The following is a 17,440-nucleotide window of genomic DNA, read 5'->3' as shown; positions in this document are numbered from 1 at the left end:
TGGGATTTGTTGGCATGAATGTTGCAATTTTCAAGTGTTGCCAAAGCATTTTACAATGTAAAAAGAAAAAGATTAATACAATTATCATTACAATCATGTTTAAAATAAATAAATACAATTAAGAATATAGTTATGTGTGTGTGTGTGATTGTGTATCTAAGTGTATGTTGTATGAGTATTATTATGTGTGTGTGTGTGTGGTTGTTTATCTAATGTTGTATGAGTATGAATATTTGTGTGTTTAGGATTACTCACTGTTCCTCAGGGTGTGGCAAATGTGCACAAATCTGGCTGAAATATTTGCTGTAGATCCCTCTCCAAGAATTAGTTTTAATTTAGTTATGTTGTCCAATTCTTTAAAATGTGGTATTAAATTACAGAATTTTACAAAATATTTCTCTCTTATGAAGTTATTTGTCACATTTCACCTGTCCTACAGTGGCCACATACTCTGGATTATTTTGGTAACCAGGAACTTTTTCAATTGCTAAGGTGTGGTCACTGAGTATGTATTTAATTTATTTTTGGGAAGCAGTGCTGGTCTGAGAGGTGTATATTTTCCTGGAATTTGGGATTTTTTGGGAATACAATTATTCAGTTTTCTGACCCAATTCTGGCTATATTGTTCTAGCAGATGTAGCTGCTGTTGGAGCCCTTGTTTTGTGGTTGAAAGAAGCGTCATCTGCATAACCTATTCTGTAAATTTTATGTTTAATGTCCGTTCCAATGTTATTCTTGTCTGTTCTTTTTCACAGACTAGATTGTTAACTATATTGCTTTATACATTTCAATGATGGCTTTTATTGTGATAAAGAACATCTGAGTGCTGCCAGAATGATATCCTGCTGCTAGAATAACGCTAATGAAGCCTCGAATGGCCATTACTAGGTAAAACATTTACACCGGCGTGCATCAAGCAACGCGCACGCCCGTATGTGCACAGTACCCAGTATAAACCACGCCCAGTATGCGCCGGGCAAAATGCGGTGTTTTTCATATGGTGTTTTTAGGCAGAACCCATGAGAATGAAAAAACAAAAAGCGACACACTTTGTACTGTGATTGGCTAACAACGTCTACATTAAACTCCAATTAGATTACTCTGTTTCTGACTCATGGGAAGTGTTGTTCAAATGTGTTTCTAGGTGGATTGGGAACTAACCGGAAGCTCTATTGTATAAACTACAGTATCCAGTAACAATTTCTGGGGCGTGGGCGATTTGTGATGATGATTCTTTTTGTTTTGCTACTACTACGTTTACGATTGTGTTAGCTAGTAATTTATTATTATTATTTGGTAAGATTCGTTTTAGTATTTTTAGGAAAAGAAACACAATGACATTTTTTCTCTTTCCGCTTTAATTGTAACTAGCTGGTTAACGTTAACTGGCTAGCCAGCACTAATATGTTGTTAGCTTCAAGCTTACTATTACAGCATTAGTAGCTGGATCGAGCTGGATGAAATATCCAAATATCCAGCCTTTCGCCAGTGAGAGAACGTTATTTTTTTATATTTTTTTTTACAATGAAAGGAAAACACAGCTAACTGAATGACAAGCAGTGTATCTGCAAATTCCCCTAGCAATTCTATCGGCATAATTCCTGGGTGGGTGGCTTTTGACCTAGAGGGCACGATTCTGCTATGGACAGCTAAGAAGAGATTGGTTGGATGTGATGGTCATGTAACGATGTCTTGTAAATCCACAAAAGTCGCACCTAGTGTTGATTTCGACCATAGCTGCTCGGACAGTGTGGAATATTTAACACTTAATTTTGGCCCATTCGAGACCGTCCATCGTTGGAGAAGACTCCCACCGTGCGATGAGTTTGTCGGTGCCAGGTGAACTGACAACTGATTCATTTCATGACATTTCTTTGTTACTAGTGGTTCTCACGTGATTCCTATCGATTGCCGGTGTGATATAATTGTAATAGTTTTCTGTACAATTATTGTCCTGCAGACGCAGCAAACACACTGTTGTGGCATACAGGGATGCCATATATGTATTTGGGGGCGATAATGGGTAAGCAAAGTCTCGTTGGTGTCCCGCTGTCATGTTTGCATTGCGATGTTAGGGTCATCTGAGAATCTCCAGTCACCTAAAGACCCGTATAAATATTTCCACAGGAAAAACATGCTGAATGACTTGTTGCGCTTTGATGTGAAAGACTGCTCGTGGTGTAGGTAAGAATTACCTTAAAAATCCATTATTGATCCTAAAATATACAAGCTATTGGCATCATGCTGAAATTGAATTAAGAATTGATATAGTGTATGTGTTCCAGGGCCTTCACCACCGGCACTCCGCCTGCACCCAGATATCACCACTCTGCCGTGGTGTATGGTAGCAGTATGTTCGTGTTTGGTAAGTTTTCTTTTCATCGCTGCCTTTTTAGTCTGCGGTAATATAAACTAGGTGATATCCATAGAAGCCTTAACCTTGTATTTCAACCTCTCAGGGGGCTACACTGGAGACATCTACTCAAACTCCAATCTGAAAAACAAAAATGACCTTTTTGAGTACAAGTTTGCAACCGGCCAGTGGACAGAGTGGAAGGTGGAGGGCAGGTGATGTGTGACATATGGAAGCTGTAATCAAGTGATGTACTGTGAAAAGACATCCCCATTGCGACAACTGGTCCGGCGCACTGCTTGAAGTGTCAGTATCATCATGTTTTCCTTTATATTTCAGTTTGCCGGTGGCCAGGTCAGCTCATGGTGCGACAGTCTACAGCGACAAGTTATGGATATTTGCTGGTTATGATGGAAATGCCAGGTTGGTGTTTTGACATCTTGGCCTGTCATATTAGGTATGTTGACACTGTCCGGCATTGTGTGTCGATGGGGAACTGATCACATGATGATGATTCACAACCTGCAGGTTGAATGACATGTGGACCATCAGTCTGCTGGACCGAGAGCATGCCTGTTGGGAGGAGGTTAGAACGCTGCACCTCTCGGAGATGAGACACATTCAACATTTATTAAATGCTAACAGTTACACATTGTGCACACTGCACATCCATCAAAATCAGAACCTATTTACCAAGGATATTTTTACATACCTGGAATTGTAGTTCATGGTTCTGCTAGTGGTAGACAACAGATAGTGTATTCTGTTGCTATCTGCTTAAGTCAAACTACATTTACATACAGTGTTTATGTGTTGAGATGGGTGGAAGTGATATGAGCGTGTATTCTATACAGTAATTTACAGTTGAAGAGCACATTCTAGATATCCCATTTCATCCAGACAGTATATGTATGTATCTAGATGTCGGGGTATGGACAGAGTTTTGGATGCTGAATTAGCAGTAAACAGTTAGGAGTGGCCCCGGTGTGGCTAGCAGTGTCCCGCAGGTCTCTGTGGGTTAGATTGCCAGTTACAAAGGGCCACAGCATCGGGGAAGTGGCTGTTCATATGCAGCAGAAAGAATACAGATGTAACTGGAAGTGCCCATGTCATTTTTGTCCTTGTTATGTATCTCAGATTGAACAGAGCGGTGAGATCCCTCCCTCCTGCTGTAACTTCCCTGTAGCTGTCTGCAGGGACAAGATGTTTGTGTTCTCCGGCCAGAGTGGAGCCAAGATCACCAACAACCTCTTCCAGTTTGAGTTCAAGGGCCACATGTGAGTAAGCCAGTGCATTCCAGAGCAGGCAGAAGCGGGCCAGGGCATGCAGAAGTTTGTTATTGGGTTCTGTACCATGTTTGACCAAGAAGACCTAGAAGCGGTCTTCTTGGTCCCCACATTTACTGATGCTGTGATGGGCTGATGGTTTAGATGACAGATCCTGTATAGGTAATGGTTCCGCTCCGCCCAGGTGGACGCGCATCCCAACCGAACACCTGCTCCGGGGCTCCCCGCCTCCACCCCAGAGGCGCTATGGCCACACCATGGTGGCCTTTGACCGGCACCTGTATGTATTTGGAGGTGCAGCTGACAACACGCTGCCTAACGAGCTGCACTGCTACGACGTGGACTCCCAGACCTGGGAGGTGATCCAGCCCAGCCTGGACAGTGAGGTACAAGCCCAGGAGGCGGTCACTCTGTTGGACCGCTAGTTTGTTCTGATTAGCCTCTAGGCCAATTCCAAATCCACCCCTAGTTCCTACTTGTACGGAATTGTATTGGTGGACAGAATTTGTTTGTGATTCCAACTTGCCGTCTGATAGGGTCTACAGTGAGGGGGAAATTATTTGATCCCCTGCTGATTTTGTACGTTTGCCCACTGACAAAGAAATGATCAGTCTATGATTTTAATGGTAGGTTTATTTGAACAGTGAGAGCCAGAATAACAACAAATAAATCCAGAAAAACGCATGTCAAAAACTGGATGAATTGATTTGCATTTTAATGAGTGAAATAAGAATTCAACCCCTCTGCAAAACATGACTTAGTACTTGGTGGCAAAACCCTTGTCGGCAATCACAGAGGTCAGATGTTTCTTTTAGTTGGCCACATCTGGCACACATCTCAGGAGGGATTTTGTCCCACTTCTCTTTGCAGATCTTCTCCAAGTCATTAAGGTTTCAAGGCTTTTTGACATGCGTTTATCTGGATTTATTTGTTGTTATTCTGTCTCTCACTGTTCAAATAAACCTACCATTAAAATTATAGACTGATCATTCCTTTGTCAGTGGGCAAACGTACAAAATCAGCAGGGGATCAAATTTATTTTCCCTTACTGTAGGTGAATTCTTCACCATATGGCTCAAACAAACAAACCTCCAGTAGTAGTGGGGTTAGGGGTTGGAATGTGTTCTCTACACCCCAACACCAGTTGGAGGTATGTGGCTTGTCTGCCGTGTCTGTTACACTGTTGTGTTTGTAAGTGATTTCATGTGATGTCAAAGAGGTATCTATGTGTCAGGGTTGACCGGGCCGCCAATACCTGAGCTGCAATGCACGCATGCACCTTTGTACTGCTCCCAGAGTGATTCCTTAAGACGCACACTGGACATACTACTTTGTCTTGATAAATCACTTGTGTAAATGTATCAGATTTGTGGACATGATCAATGATACTTCAGTTTCCTTAAACTTATTGCATAGGAAGCATAACATTTGTGTTGTTGTGTATGTTTACATTGTGAAATATCACTGCTCTCTACCTCTTTTAGGATCCCCTTGGAAACGAGATGACCTCATCTCAAGGTTCAATCCTGGTAAAAAAACTTTTATCAAATGGAGATAATTGTGAAATGCCTCTATCCTTTGTCATTCTTTCTGACCCTTCTATAATCATTCTTCTACCTTCAGAGTTTAAACAAAAAAGAAAAACAACAACAGCCAATGAGTGTTCTTAACATAAATGGTTTTATAGCCTGCTTGTATAGCTCAAGCTAAAGGTTGATTATGCAAGATTAGGGAGCAACATAATACTCTCTCTAAATGTCTCTCTCTAGATGCCCAGTGGAAGACTGTTCCATGCAGCCGCTGTGATCCAGGATGCCATGTACATCTTTGGGGGAACAGTGGACAATAACGTGCGCAGTGGGGAGATGTACAGGTTCCAGGTGGGCGTCTGTGGGAGTTCAAATGCATTTGCAGATTAACTACAATTAGCTCTCCTACATGTCACTGTGCTGCGCAGCGTGACCGTTACAGTCCCCTTATTGATGATAGAAAATGAAATGTGCTGCGGAAGGACTTTTCAGTTGTGGGAGTCTTTAATCACTTGCTGCACCTAATAACCATTCTTTTTTGTTCTCAGTTTTCTTGCTACCCGAAGTGTACGCTTCACGAGGACTACGGCAAGCTGTTTGAGAACCAGCAGTTCTGCAACGTGGAGTTCATCTTGGGGGAGGTGGGTCCCTAGGGTTGTTGCCATTTCGTAGTATTTATTAGGCACCGAAAGGAATACAATGCACTGAAACAGGAAGATTTGTTTTACTTTGCCAAACATTTGCCTGTTGCCTGCCCTAATGAACATGACCCTGCCTCACAGAGGACGAAGGAAGGCTTCCGTGCATTTTAAGTGATCTTCTTACCTTTTTGTTCCCATGTACTCTGTCACCCTCCTCCTTGTGTGTGCAGAGGGAGGAGAAGGTTCTGGGCCACATTGCAATAGTAACTGCAAGATGCCAGTGGCTGAGAAAGAAGATCCTGCAGGCTCGGGATAGACTGAGACAGGTCAGTGGAGACAGGTTGGCCCATGTTCATTGTCCCTCAGTCCTCCATGTATAATTAAATAATATGTCAGACATGTTATGCCACTTGCCATGTCAAATTCTGGCTATGTGTAAATGTACTGAAATGTGAATAAAGTTGATCAGACTCTGAGTTTTGCTATGGCAAGTTGAATGGGAAAAGAACTTGAGCAAAGGATTTAATACAGATATTTTTAAGGAACATGTAGTGGTCAGAATTCCACTGTAAATACACCATAGACTTAAAGGATGAAATAACTCTTCTGCTGGGGACAAAAGGTTAAATTCAAATGATTATGAAGTGATTTTGATTTTAATATACATGTATTTTCTTTCAGTTAGAACAGTGAAATATTTGGTAAATATAATTATTTTCAGGTGTTTCAGCAAGTTCAATGTTGGATATTCACCACCCGAGGCCTCTGGGGGAAAAATACTTTTTCTGTGTGCAGAAGATTAAGCAACAGGAGAATGGTGAAGAGGGGGGCGAGGAGGCGGCGGGGACTGGAGTTCCTCGAGATATCCCAGCGGGCACCAGGGCATCAGGCAACCAGGCCATGCTAGAGGTGCACATTAGGGAGGCTGAGGCCCAGCCCTTTGAGGTGCTGATGCAGTTCCTCTACACAGACAAGATCCAGTACCCACGCAGAGGTCAGACTTGAGCTAAGTTCAATGCAATTATTTCAGAATCGCTTTGCATGAGAGTATCTGCGAATGATCTAAACTTTAACCTCTTCAGGTCACGTCCAGGACGTTCTGCTGATCATGGACGTTTACAAGCTGGCGCTGAGCTTTAAGCTGGCCCGTTTGGAGCAGCTGTGTGTGCAGTACATTGAGGCGTCGGTGGACCTTCAGAACGTCCTCAGCGTGTGTGAACAAGCCAACAAGCTGCAGTTGGACCAGCTCAAGGTACGTTGGCTGAACGGGCAGGAAGAGGGATCTGCTAATCCCGGGTCAGTGATCCACCGCTCATACCACCTGTTCCTCTGTCCACTGCAGGAGCACTGCCTTAACTTTGTGGTGAAGGAGACGCACTTTAACCAGGTGATCATGACCAAGGAGTTTGAGCACCTCTCCACCCCTCTGATTGTGGAGATAGTCCGGCGCAAGCAGCAGCCTCCCCCCAGGGTGTACTTGGACCAGCCCGTGGACATCGGTACCTCCCTGGTGCAGGACATGAAAGCCTACTTGGAAGGAGGGGGCCTGGACTTCTGTGACATCATACTGCTGTTGGATGGACATCCGCGGCCTGCCCATAAAGCCATACTGGCTGCCCGCTCCAGGTACTGATAACGTAGTTGGACTGTGAGAGTCCAGTGTGACCCGTGTCCACTTGAATCCCATATTGGACTCTCCAGAAGTGTTATTGATGATACACTAGGTTGAGTGACTTTCTCTCACTGCGTGTCTTAATGCTTGCAGACATGGATACAGGGCTCTTCTGTTCTTTTGTTTGATGTGTCTTGTGCTTTTGTCTGGACAGCTACTTTGAGGCGATGTTCCGTTCGTTTATGCCCGAGGACGGCCAGGTTAACATCTCCATTGGTGAGATGGTGCCCAGCAAGCAGGCCTTTGAGTCCATGCTCCGCTACATCTACTACGGGGATGTCAACATGCCTCCAGAAGACTCTCTGTATCCTCCCAATGAACCACTATGTGGCTAGCATTTTCCACATCATCTGTTTATAATCATATCCAATACAAGCATGAATGGTCCACATCATCCGTTTATAATCATGTCCATTACAATGGCTAGCATTTTCCATATCATCCATTAATAATAATTTCCAATGCAATAGCTTGCATCTTCCACATCATCCATTTATAATCATGTCATAATAGAATGGCTAGCTAGCATCTACTACATCATCCGTTTATTAGGGTGTCCAATACAATGGGACACTGTTTATAGTTTTCTCTGGGTGAAACTTGAATATAACTTGTCAATACTGTAATATTTGTATGCAATCAATGAAAGAATGAATAGAAGCCCTTGACTGCTGATAACAGCTACCTGTTTGCGGCACCATATTACTATGGTTTCTCCAACAACAGACTGCAGGCCTACTGCAAGCAGAACCTGGAGATGAATGTGACGGTGGAAAACGTCCTCCAGGTACTCTGCTCCCACCCTTAAACCCTGCTCAAATCTTCCTGCTTATACTGTGGATTTGAACGTGTACAGCACGTGTCCTTGGTCAGTTCTGTGTCCCTCATTGTACCTTAAAAATAAAATAGAGCTTAGGGGCTATGGATCGGTCTCCCAATCGTTGTCCCGCACAGGGATATATTGTACGCCAGTACAATTGGTTAGGTCAGAGGTTCCCAAACTAGGGGTTGCGGCCCCATGTGGGGTCAGCTGATATGAAAATGGGGTCGGCAGAGAATGTTTTAAAATTGACTCTCATAGCCATGATTGGGGTAGTGAGAATTTTTAGATATCGAAATGGGGTTGTCGGCCAAAGAAGTTTGGGAACCTCTGAGTTAGTTGAATGCGATATCGCAGACACCAAATGCCTTAGGTTTGCTGTTGCCTTGTTTAATCCTCTCAGATCCTGGAGGCAGCTGACAAGACCCAGGCCTGGGACATGAAGAAGCATTGTCTGCACATCATCGTCCACCAGTTTATCAAGGTGGGTGGGCTACTGGTGTCTGGAGTCCTGGGCAGTTGTTGCGCCCCACTAAACAGCTAAGCTTGGCCCCATGTGGAAACCTGTCCGTCCCTTATCCTTAATGGAGAAACCCCAATAATCCCCTCAGGGGTTAAAGAAGAGACGGTTAAGAGCCAAGCTTGCAGTGCAACTTCTCCTTCACTGATAGTGGCTCTCCTACAGGGCCGTGTGGGAGCATCTCTTGTGTTAATAAACAAAGTGAAATACTACGCTACTCTTTGATGTCAAACTGCCTGCCTGTGTGAAATGGTCCACATGCCTATTCCATTTTGTCTCACGAATCCCTTACATGGGCTTTCCAGTTTTGCTATTCTCCTTAATTTTGATTGGCTGCTGTTTTTTTCCCCCCTCACCTTTTGGCTTAACTATGGCTTACTTCCTCTGTGAGAGGCTCGGTTTGATGATCCTGAACGTTTGTTTTCATTTGTTGCTTCTTTTTTTCCCCTCCCACCCCCTCCCCAAAGGTGTCTAAGCTCCCCAACTTGAGGTCGCTGAGCCAGCTGCTGCTGCTGGACATCATCGAGTCCCTGGCCTCACACATATCAGACAAGCAGTGTGCAGAGATGGGCTCTGACATCTAGGTCCAGACTGGTCACCCTAATGTCTCTTTGTCTGCTCCATGTCCCTGTAGTCATTCCCATGCACCAATGGAGGCTGGTGGACGGAAAAATGGAAGAGGACAAAAGTATCTTGTCCTCTTTGTTTCTCTCTCTGCTACTGCCTTATGAGTTACTCTGGACCGTACGTGTCGTCTCTTCAACCTTATTCCAAATGTCCCTTTATATCTATGCTGGGGTTGCCTCGGTTTAGCCCTTTTATTTATTCATGTTTGGATGTAGATGAAAGAAAAATGGAAGGTCATCTGAGTATGTATTTCTGGGCCAGGCAGGCTTGAGATGACTGAATATCAACAATTGTGCTAGCATGAAAGAACCTCCCCTCATCCTTGTTCAATTGATTTCAGTTAGCATGTTTTATAAGTATTCTTTTATCAAATTAGTTCCTCATGTATTCAGTTTATCATGTTCAAAGAATAGAAAAAACAACCTGGTCAATGTTGAATGTTCCATTGCATTTCTGTGTTTATTTGACATATAGTGGCTTAGAAAATTATTCAGAGCCATTTACTTTCTCCACATTTTCTTTAGTTATGAACTGAAAGTATAATTGATTAAATAATTATTTTGCCATCCATGTACACACAACATCCCATAATGACAAAAGCGATGTATTTTTAATTTGTGCCTCTTTACTGAAGAAAAAAAAACAACACTGAAATATCTCATGCACTTAAATTTTCAGCCACTTTATTCATTAGAAGTGTTGGCAAATCTCTTTGGGCAGTTTTTCCCATTCTTCTTTGCATATCCTCTTAGGCTCTGTCAGATTGGATGGGGAGTGTTGGTGAACTGAGACACAGATCTCTCCACAGATGCTAAATGGGATTCAAGTCCGGGCTTTGCTGTGCCACTAAAGGATATTCACAGACTTGTCACCCACCACATGCAATTAAACGATGAAAAAGATTATCTGGTCTAAGAGTCCTTTAAATGCTGTTTGGCAAACTCCAGGGAGCCTTCTACTCAGGAGACGCTTCAATTTACCATACGGGCTGGATTGATTAAATGCTGCTAAGATAGTTGTCTTTTTGGCAGGTTTGTCATCTCTGCAGGACAGAGGAACTCTACTAAATAAAGTGTTTGAATACTTTTGTACATGAGATATTTGAGTTTGTATTTCCAATGAATTTGCACAAAAAATAAAACTATTTTTGTTTTTTGCTTTGTCACTGGGTTATTGTGTGCAGATGGATCACCATTTATTCATTCAGTCTGTAACACCACAGAAATGGGGAGAAAGTGAAAGGGTCTGAGAACTTGACAAAACCACTGCATATACAACCTACATATGTCTGACAGGATGTTCATGTATACATTTGAAGAATTGAATGCACTGTCATAGAATGTGGTCATTCTGAGAGGATTGCTTTTCATAGCAGCTAAAGCAAATGTCATGTAAAATGTATCACCAAAGTATTTATCTCTTTACTGATCTATTAAGAAAAACACATTTTTTTTTACACCACATGATGAGCACTTCAGTGGTGTTAATCTGAGCTTCGGAGAACCATATTTTGTATAACCAGTATTTTTGAGTTGAGTGAATATTTGACATTCGCAAACACGCAAGCTTTGTTTCACTGATAAATCAGCTTCTATACAGTCTGTAGAAATATGAGCCTGCTCAAATCCTCTGTTTTGTGTTTAGTGATGATGACATGAAACTGAAGCAAATGTTGGCTCATTTTGGCTCTGTGTACTTAATAAATGACCAATGTGAAGTTCATCACTCATCCATGTACACTTACATTGCACCTTATCACCAATATAAACGATGCCCTGCTTCAAATACCACTGTATTACCTTAACCAACTAAAGAATATGACACTTTCTCCATCTAAGAGTGTGGCTAGAATGCCATTTGAGTGAAACCATTAGGCCACAGACAAACTGGGACATTGATTTGATGTAGTCATCTTAATACATGGTTCTGATTTGATCCATATCCATGCTTTCTAAATGGGTGCCGTATGTGGGCTGACAGCAGAGACGCCTCTTTATCCAGAAAACGCCCGTCTGGTTTTTCGTGTCCCAGTCTGACTGTGACCTTAGACAGGACGAGTGCCCCCATGCTGTGGGGAATATGGTGACGCACATGTCGGAGAAAGTACAGGAACCAAGAAAGCCCAATCTGTTGTTTTGTGCACTCTGATCGTATTGCCCCTTCGCATCTTTTTATTGATTGTGGCAGAGGCAATATGCAGACTCGAGTAGAGCATGAAAAGAATAGTGTTGTGTCTTCAAGTGGACTGTCTCACTTCCTGTACTCTCTCTTCATCTAGTATATATTGATTACATTCAAATAAAGATTGCTTCGTTACCACACCCATGGAAGTACAGTCTTGTCCTTGGATTCTCATGTGGAGGACCTGTGAGAGGTCACTCTAATGTCTGAATTCAACAAAACTCTAAATGTTCAAACACATATAATGACTGAAAATGGAAACAAACCATAAAACTTAACATACAAGTACTACTTCTAAACCTTTTACATAAAAAGCAATGCAGATGCAAATTTTACAAACAGAATAAGAGCAGAATTGTTCGTTTCAGCCTTTGTTTGTCATTCATATGAATCCGGTCATAGTGCCACTGTGACCATGGAATTTCCTGGTCAAATTATTTTTTTTCTGTTGTCGTCCTGGGATTTACTTGGATTTTGTAGGTGAACTTGACAAGTTAAGGTCACAAGTTAGATACTACGAAGCCTGGTTTGGTTCTTAACTATGGTTTTACCACATTTTTTGTTTTTATAGGGACAGAGCATTACAAATAATAATGGAATTAAATTTTGCTAATTATTTGCTTTTCTTCAAATAACGTTTAATAAACGTTTTGTAGAAATGCAGTAAATGATCTTCCAACTTTTTTGTTATGGGATAGATGTCACTTTACCATATCATAGGTTTACCTGAAAGGACACCCTTGCCTGACTTGAAACTTAATCATAGAAAAAGACTGACTAACTTCATTCTCGCACAATGGATCTCATTCTCTCAGACACACCGTGTAAGGGATAAGGGACGGAGTGCAACTGACACTGCCTTCTGCCACTGAGCTGTAGCAAGTTAGCATCAGAAACCTGAAAGTATTTCACTTTGTGAAACTCAACACATAATTTTTAATCGGTATCACTTCACCGAAATGGTTTTCATGTCCGCTGCTGCACCAGCAGATGACCATGGATTTTAAATCTGAAGGAGAGCTCCAAGTCGATGTAGGTTAATCCTTGAACTATGTCTCAACAAATTAGCAGTATCTTTCAGCAGTTTCTGGTTCCACTGATATGTGGACGATAAGCTTGCACAATGCACCTTTCAATAGGGAGGTCAAAAATCCCTCTATTTCTTAGGTCATTTCTTTATAGGTTTTTCTTTTTTCAGCTCTATGACACGAATGATTTATGATTGAATATATTTAAATTTGTCTGTATACTGGTGCTTATGATAGTGGTCAATTCTGAATTAAGTTGGTAATTGCTCTTTAATTCCAATTAAATTCTGGAATTTTATTTGGCCAGCATTGTGCAATCCTGGAGGGAGTGACCGAACCACGTTTATTTTGACTTGGTTTATTCAAGTTGATGAATGAAAGTGTTGTGGACTGAGTGGTCATATAGGATTTCATGTTCCATGCCAAGTGCAGACAGGGAACAGAGACTGGCACATTTCTAACACATCGGCCCAGTGAGACACATAGAATAATCTATTTCTCCTGAGACGCCTTGTTATTTGCCAGAGGATTATTTTACAATGATGTTGTACACAAAAACATAAACATTTTAGACAGGCTTACTGGATTAAACTTTTGAATGTTTTATGTTTCAAATCACTCAGTCCGCTTGCTGCCAGTTAAAAACCCAAACCTCTAAAACTTCAGTTAGGCCCTCACTAAGCGGGCAGCTCTTTTTGTTATCCGTTTTGTTTTGAATACCAGGTGCTATTCTATCATAGTCTTGACGCTTGAGGCAAATCAAAATAATTTGTAGAGGGAGAGAAAACAAGTCTCGTAAGTTCTTGTCAGTAAATCAGCGTATGGTTGCATTTGTTTAGTACTTGCACAGGACAGCAGTGGTCACTGAAAGACTCCATAGTATTTAGCCACTCTGGACACCCTTGGGGGAGTTTTTGGCCATACCTCCTTTTGTTTGTTCTTCTGTGCCCAACTTGCTCATGTTTCTTTCATTTGGGGCTTCTTATGCACACATGCTCAGTCCCAGGATCCCACTGGACATATCTGGTTTCATCTAAAAACAGTACTCATTGTTCCCTACAACGATATTCATCACTCGGACAAAACAGTATGTCTGTTGTAATGCTGCAGGCCCTGGGATTATCTAGTGTCTATCAGGTGCATTTTATTAAGACTCAGGATGAGGCGGGCTAGTTGGGTCGGTCCCAGTGCAATCACAAGAGAGGGGGGCGGGTTTCCCAGTTGCTCTCTGGCTGTTCTTGGGCCTGGACAGGGAGACAGGAGAGAAAGAAGGGCAGAGAGAGTGGACGAAGAAACGACTACTGTGAGATCATGGTGCTCTTGACCTCAAAAATTATGGAGAGGACAGCCGTCTTCGTGACGGTCGGGGGACTGGTCACTACTCTGGTCACCACCTTCATCCCCCTGTGGAAGACCTTGAACTCTGACCTTAACGAGGTGGAGAACTGGTACTCAGGACTGTGGCACACCTGCATCTTCACGGAGGAGGTGGGGATACAGTGTAAAGCTTTTGAGTCCCTCATGGCCCTGCCAGTGGACCTGCTGGTTTCCCGGGTCCTCATGCTGGTGTCCGTGGGAACTGGGGCCCTAGCCGTGGTGGTGGCCTTCCCCGGCCTGGAGGGGGTGGAACTGGGCCCTGGGATGTGGCAGAGGATGAAGAGGGGCCTCCTAATTGTCAGTGGGGTGCTGTCGTGGGTGTCGGGGCTCACCACCCTGGCCCCCGTTTCCCTGGTGGCCTACACGACAGTGGTGGAGTTCTGGGACGAGAACCTTCCGGATGTGGTTCCACGCTGGGAGTTTGGTGAAGCTATGTTCTCCGGCTGGTTCTCAGGTCTCTTCCTGGTCATTGGAGGGTCTCTTTTCTTTGTGGCTGTGTGCATGGCGGACCATGATAGGCAGCAGGCAGTGGCAAGCCTCCCAAACATCCCCCAGGAGAAGCCAAGACAGCACTATTTAAAGACAGAGGTTTTATAGTTTTTTTCCCCCCACTTGATGCATGGTAGTATCTTTAAATGCCCTATTTGAATGATAATTGTGAGAGAATCTATAATTGTTTTAAGTTTAATTCAGATTGCAACCGCTTGGGTCTATTTTCAGATATGCAAAATCATTTATGATATGTTTCAAAGCCATATTTGTATATTTTGATATTGTTGAACATGGACAAAGTGCTGTATTTCTGGTGAAAAAGTGCAATGAAAACCTTTTTTAAGGATAACCTGTTTGAAGACTCTCATTTATTAACTGAAAGAGCTTTTGTAATTGGAGAGCCTACCTGGTTCCTGACAGTCTGGTCTCCTAGCATATCTCAAGCTGGATTGTCTCCTTGTGAAGGTTTTTCTACGGTTGAAGATAATACAGTTCCTTTCAATTATGTATTGCATGTAGAAGGATATAATGTATCAACAACAAAAAGGAAGGTATTATTTGAGTAGTGCATTTCTCCAATCACTGCCGATCTTTAAAAGGGATTGTTGGCCACTTGATCAATATTTAATGATAAAGGGGAACCATTTGTTTTGTATTGAATACCATATCGTGGTTTTAGTACTGGAGCTCAGGGTAATTTGAAAATATACAGGTTTTTACATCTCGTTTTTTAGAATGTAATTTTATATGTTAACTTTGAAAGTCTCTGGGCTAGGAGATCCTATAATCCATGGATGAGTTTTCTTTTAACAGCCATTATACTCCAATTCCAACTACCTCAGCCACTGCTAGCTACCTGTTAATTTTTGTTTAAAGACCCTAGTGCAGTCAAATATGAAATTTTCTTCTAGATTGTTTGTACTGTATTTGCTCTTTAGTTTAAGAAATGTTTGAAATAACAGCTTGACTTGTCAACCCGCTTCGTTTTTACATGACCAAGTATTAAATGATCTAATTGTCCAATAAAAAAGAGAACTCCACATTCTCTGCCGATAACGATACTTTGCGGTTATAAAATATTTTGAGGATGAGGGACAGTCTAATATTAGATTGTACAATGTAGAACTGTCCCTTAATAGATTCATTTAAACAGATGCAGACGCTTTCCTTCAGGGTCTTTCACTGCATTGCTATTTAGAGATGGAATAAAAAGATGGATTCCAAAGCCACAGCTCTTCTGAGTTGTGTTTCTTTTTCAGGGAGGGACTTGGCCACATGAGGTGGGCTAAGTCCTTAATGTAAATTTTGGCTGAACAATACTGCTGTATATTGTACAAGAAGTACCGTTGTTTTAAGAAAAGACCGTAACATGCTGTAAATATAAGAAAGGAACAGCCTAACTATCCCAATTATCACCAGTAAGAATACAATAAGTGAGTCACTCTGTCAATATTAGTGAAATCAGATGTTTGGCATTTACAGTCTAGTATTGGCCAGAGATTGTTTAAGCCTTCGTATAAAGCATCCAACATTAACATTTAGAGATCATAGCACATAAATGGGTCACCCATGTGGCGCAGTCCTTAAATCTGGGTTTTAGGAGCATGGTACATGACAGGCTGTCACAGGGCATCTCAGAAGATTGGAAAATTACTGTAATTACAAAATAATTACTGTAATTACAATTACATTGATGTCGTATTGTGACATCAATGCCCTTGGGGAGAAGCTGTCTTGTCTCTCCCCAAAGTGACTGCCCCCCCCCTAATTTTTCTCTTTCACCTGGCTCTCTTGCCTTACACTCCTGGTTGGGCCAGCATCAGGGGACACAGAGATGGTGTGATGCAGTGGTCAGACAGCATGGAGATATCCTCTCAGCCGTATGAGGCCTGTGTTTGGATGACAATGTGGGGTCCTTAACAGGGTTTGGAGCTTATTACATGTTCAGTTGGAGAAGACGACTTCAAGGCAACCATAACACTGTTTATTGCTCCATTTATTGACTTGTGATGCAGAGCGGCAGGGCATCTCAATGTGGAGTAATTGTCCCCATCCGCACAAGGCAAAACGTCTTGGTTCAGCTGTAAATATATTGCTCTCTCCCCAGACGATGGCGATGTGAAGTCTGTTTGTGTTTCCTGACTTCCTGTCGAGGAGTTAAAATAAACATGGTCTGGACCCCATTTTTACAAGTAGACATCCCCTAATCCACTTTCCCTCAGGGAAATCCCCATCAAAAGCCGAAAAATTGCCATCTAAACGCCGATCCAATTTACAAAAGCAGCTCCCACGGACCCTTGATTTAATTTGCGTGGACAAGTGCACAACCTGGGTCGCTTGCAGGGTTGATATCATTAACTGCAGTCACGCGCCCAACACCGGTGGTTGTTCATTTTTTTGTCAGACTCAAACCTCATTGGCCAGAGTCAGGCTTCACGTGAGATGCGTAGCTAGTTAGTGAACCCGACAGGGAGTTACAGTTGCTAAATCCAGTCATCCTCTCTTGCTTGGGCAAATTCAGGTAGCTATTAATGTCCATTTACTGTAACTAAAGTATCATTATTATTAGCGATCATATAATGTTAATATTATCTTCTCCAACTGAACATGACCTTTATACATTTCAAATAATGTTAACATTATTTGGTCGCTAACCACACAAAACACAGGCCATTAAAACCTATTACGCTTTAGGTTTTGAGCTACAAACAAGTTAAATCTTCTGACCTGTCTGGCACAAAAATGTTGAGAGTAGAGAAACAGGAGGAGGTCCCGGGTTTTGCGTACAAGCTTTGCTATTACTCAAAATATAAGCCGCTGCTGTTCAAATTTATAAAAGTTTATATGGACATCCATTACTGCCAATTAATAGTCTGTAAATTGTTTTATTCTTTATTTATCTCACATATTTGCA

The 17,440-nt window shown here is 42.2% G+C and overlaps 2 protein-coding genes across 2 annotated transcripts; both read left to right on the top strand.

Annotated features, from left to right (window-relative positions):
- The first annotated feature begins 1,198 nt into the window (after nt 1–1,198).
- Nucleotides 1,199–11,170, top strand: lztr1 (leucine-zipper-like transcription regulator 1). The gene is made up of 20 exons (XM_010876736.5): nt 1,199–1,839; nt 1,961–2,023; nt 2,128–2,184; nt 2,286–2,365; nt 2,460–2,568; nt 2,693–2,776; nt 2,882–2,939; nt 3,491–3,630; nt 3,824–4,025; nt 5,124–5,168; nt 5,409–5,519; nt 5,717–5,809; nt 6,040–6,135; nt 6,605–6,803; nt 6,892–7,061; nt 7,152–7,435; nt 7,636–7,785; nt 8,163–8,268; nt 8,705–8,785; nt 9,289–11,170. The coding sequence occupies exons 1-20, from the start codon at nt 1,550–1,552 to the stop codon at nt 9,403–9,405; spliced, it is 2,535 nt and encodes an 844-aa protein (XP_010875038.1). The 5' UTR covers nt 1,199–1,549; the 3' UTR covers nt 9,406–11,170.
- Nucleotides 11,171–13,383: 2,213 nt separating this feature from the next.
- Nucleotides 13,384–14,761, top strand: si:dkey-98f17.3 (uncharacterized protein LOC793143 homolog). The gene has a single exon (XM_010876735.3). It carries the CDS (start codon nt 13,969–13,971, stop codon nt 14,629–14,631), a length of 663 nt encoding a protein of 220 aa, XP_010875037.1. The 5' UTR covers nt 13,384–13,968; the 3' UTR covers nt 14,632–14,761.
- Nucleotides 14,762–17,440: the final 2,679 nt, after the last annotated feature.

Source organism: Esox lucius, chromosome 13 (genome assembly GCF_011004845.1).
Source record: "Esox lucius isolate fEsoLuc1 chromosome 13, fEsoLuc1.pri, whole genome shotgun sequence".
In the NCBI taxonomy this organism is placed as follows: domain Eukaryota; kingdom Metazoa; phylum Chordata; class Actinopteri; order Esociformes; family Esocidae; genus Esox; species Esox lucius.
The sequence above is the reverse complement of the archived record's forward strand: the minus strand, read 5'-3'. Positions and strand labels throughout refer to the sequence as shown.